General features: G+C 40.8%; 1 protein-coding gene across 1 annotated transcript in view; it reads left to right on the top strand.

Annotated features, from left to right (window-relative positions):
- Positions 1 to 368: 368 nt before the first annotated feature.
- The window catches only part of AKAP3 (A kinase (PRKA) anchor protein 3), a gene marked incomplete at its 3' end in the record, with an annotated part of 17153 nt that continues 15621 nt past the window's right edge, over positions 369 to 1900 (top strand). Inside the window, exon 1 of the mRNA XM_011930699.1 lies at positions 369 to 464. Within this exon, the coding sequence (XP_011786089.1) occupies positions 369 to 464 (96 nt within the window). The remainder of the gene's footprint in view (positions 465 to 1900) is intronic.

The raw sequence follows: 1900 nt of genomic DNA, 5'->3' as shown, positions 1-1900 counted from the left end.
TTGAGTTTTGAGTGTCTACTGAAAATCCTATGGGTGCAGGGGAGGGTCGTCAAGCAAGGACATAAAAGGGCAGGACATGTCTGCCTAGGTTCATTCATTTAACAAAGATGTGTTAAGCACCTGTAGCAGATACCAGGCACTAGCTTCTTCCTTAGAGGTACAAATATGTTTAAGGAATCTTCCTTCCATTGAGAGCTGAGGATGAAGATTTTCAGAGTGGAGTGGGTCTGAAGTTGCTGTTGGGGAAGGTTTCTACTGAAGGCATTGTTCGTATTTCCCACGCCTCAGCCCTTCACCACGTTTCTTCTCACTTTCATAAAATCTGCCCTTGTGATGACCCTTTCTCCATTTTTTTTTCCTACTTCCAGATGGCAGATAAGGTTGACTGGTTACAAAGCCAAAATGGAGTATGCAGAGTTGATGTCTATTCTCCTGGAGACAACCAAGCCCAGGACTGGAAAATGGTAAGGGTCAACGTCTTCATAAACACTAGGTTAAGAATATGGGGGCTGTCATTAAGAGTAGCCTTATTCTCTCCACCATACCACCAACCTCTTATTTTTCAAGGTGGGATTCTTGAGGCAGGTGGGAAATCAGCCCCTATAGAACAAAACATTCTGATTTATAGTTTTCTGGAAACAATTCCCATCCTATGGTATTTAATATGCTATAAGTAATGAAACATATATGTACACATAAGCTGTATAACATATATCATATAGGTATATATAAATATGTATATGTCACCTGTACATTACAGCTATAAAATTTTAATTTTCAAACAGAGAGGAATTGGAGATAAATGTCTCCAAGGCTTATAGAAAATATTTTCTAAAATATAGGATGCCTTAAAATTCTCAGAACCAAAATTCTCAGAACTGATCTAAGTAACATGGTCATCGTGCTTTCATCATTCAACAAACATTTATTAAATGCTTACTTAGTGTAAGGCAATGTATCAGTCAGGGTCTAGTGAGAAGATAGAAACCATACCAGTAACTTAACATTTAAAACTTATTTACTCACAAAACATAGTTAACTACTAAAAGGCATAAAAGAGGACTCTAGGAATCCCAGAAATAACAAATGCAGCAAGCAGCTACTACCCCCAGGCTGAGATTACATAAACAGGGAAGAAACTAAGTAATACTCACAAGAGCTCCTTCTCCTTCCATCAAAGCTGCTTCCCATCTCTTTGGAGAGAATGTGGCTGCCACAGGAAATTTGCCAGAGGGAAGCCCTTTCCTCCTGCTCTGACCATGCAGTGTCCCCCAGTGCCCTCTGTTGACAAAGCCGACTGCAAAGGAGAAATGTTTAGAGTTCAGCTCTGGTGTCACAAAGCAAGGCAAAGAAAGGTGGATTTGGAGTGAGAGACAGTAAATCAGTAACTGGCACAGACACTGTCCTGACTGTCAGGGTCAGAGATATAACAATAAACTAGAATCGTCTCCTTTTAAGGATCTCATAATCTAATGGAATCACTATTATTACTAGACTCTTTGTACTATTACAACATTGATCAGACTGGGCACAGTGGCTCACACGTGAAATCCCAACTCTTTGGGGGCCAAGGCAGGAAGACTGTTTGAGCTCAGGAGTTGGAGACCAGCCTGGGCAACATGGCGAAGCTCTGTCTTTACTTAAAAAAGAATTAGCCAGAGTGGTGGCACACCCCTGTAGTTCCAGCAACTTGAGAGGCTGAGGCAGGAGAATCACTTGAGCCCAGAAGTTTGAGGTCGCAGTGAGCTATGACCATGCCACTGTGCTCCAGCCTGGGCAACAGTGAGACCCTGTTTCAAAAAAAAAAAAAGTTAACATTTATCAAACATTTATTTGCATGTGATCAAATGCAAATGACCCATCTTCTTCTATTTGTCCAAATCTGGCCAATCTATATAAA

This window comes from Colobus angolensis, unplaced genomic scaffold (assembly GCF_000951035.1).
Source record: "Colobus angolensis palliatus isolate OR3802 unplaced genomic scaffold, Cang.pa_1.0 Scaffold879, whole genome shotgun sequence".
NCBI lineage: Eukaryota > Metazoa > Chordata > Mammalia > Primates > Cercopithecidae > Colobus > Colobus angolensis.
This window is presented reverse-complemented; position numbering and strand designations above follow the sequence as displayed.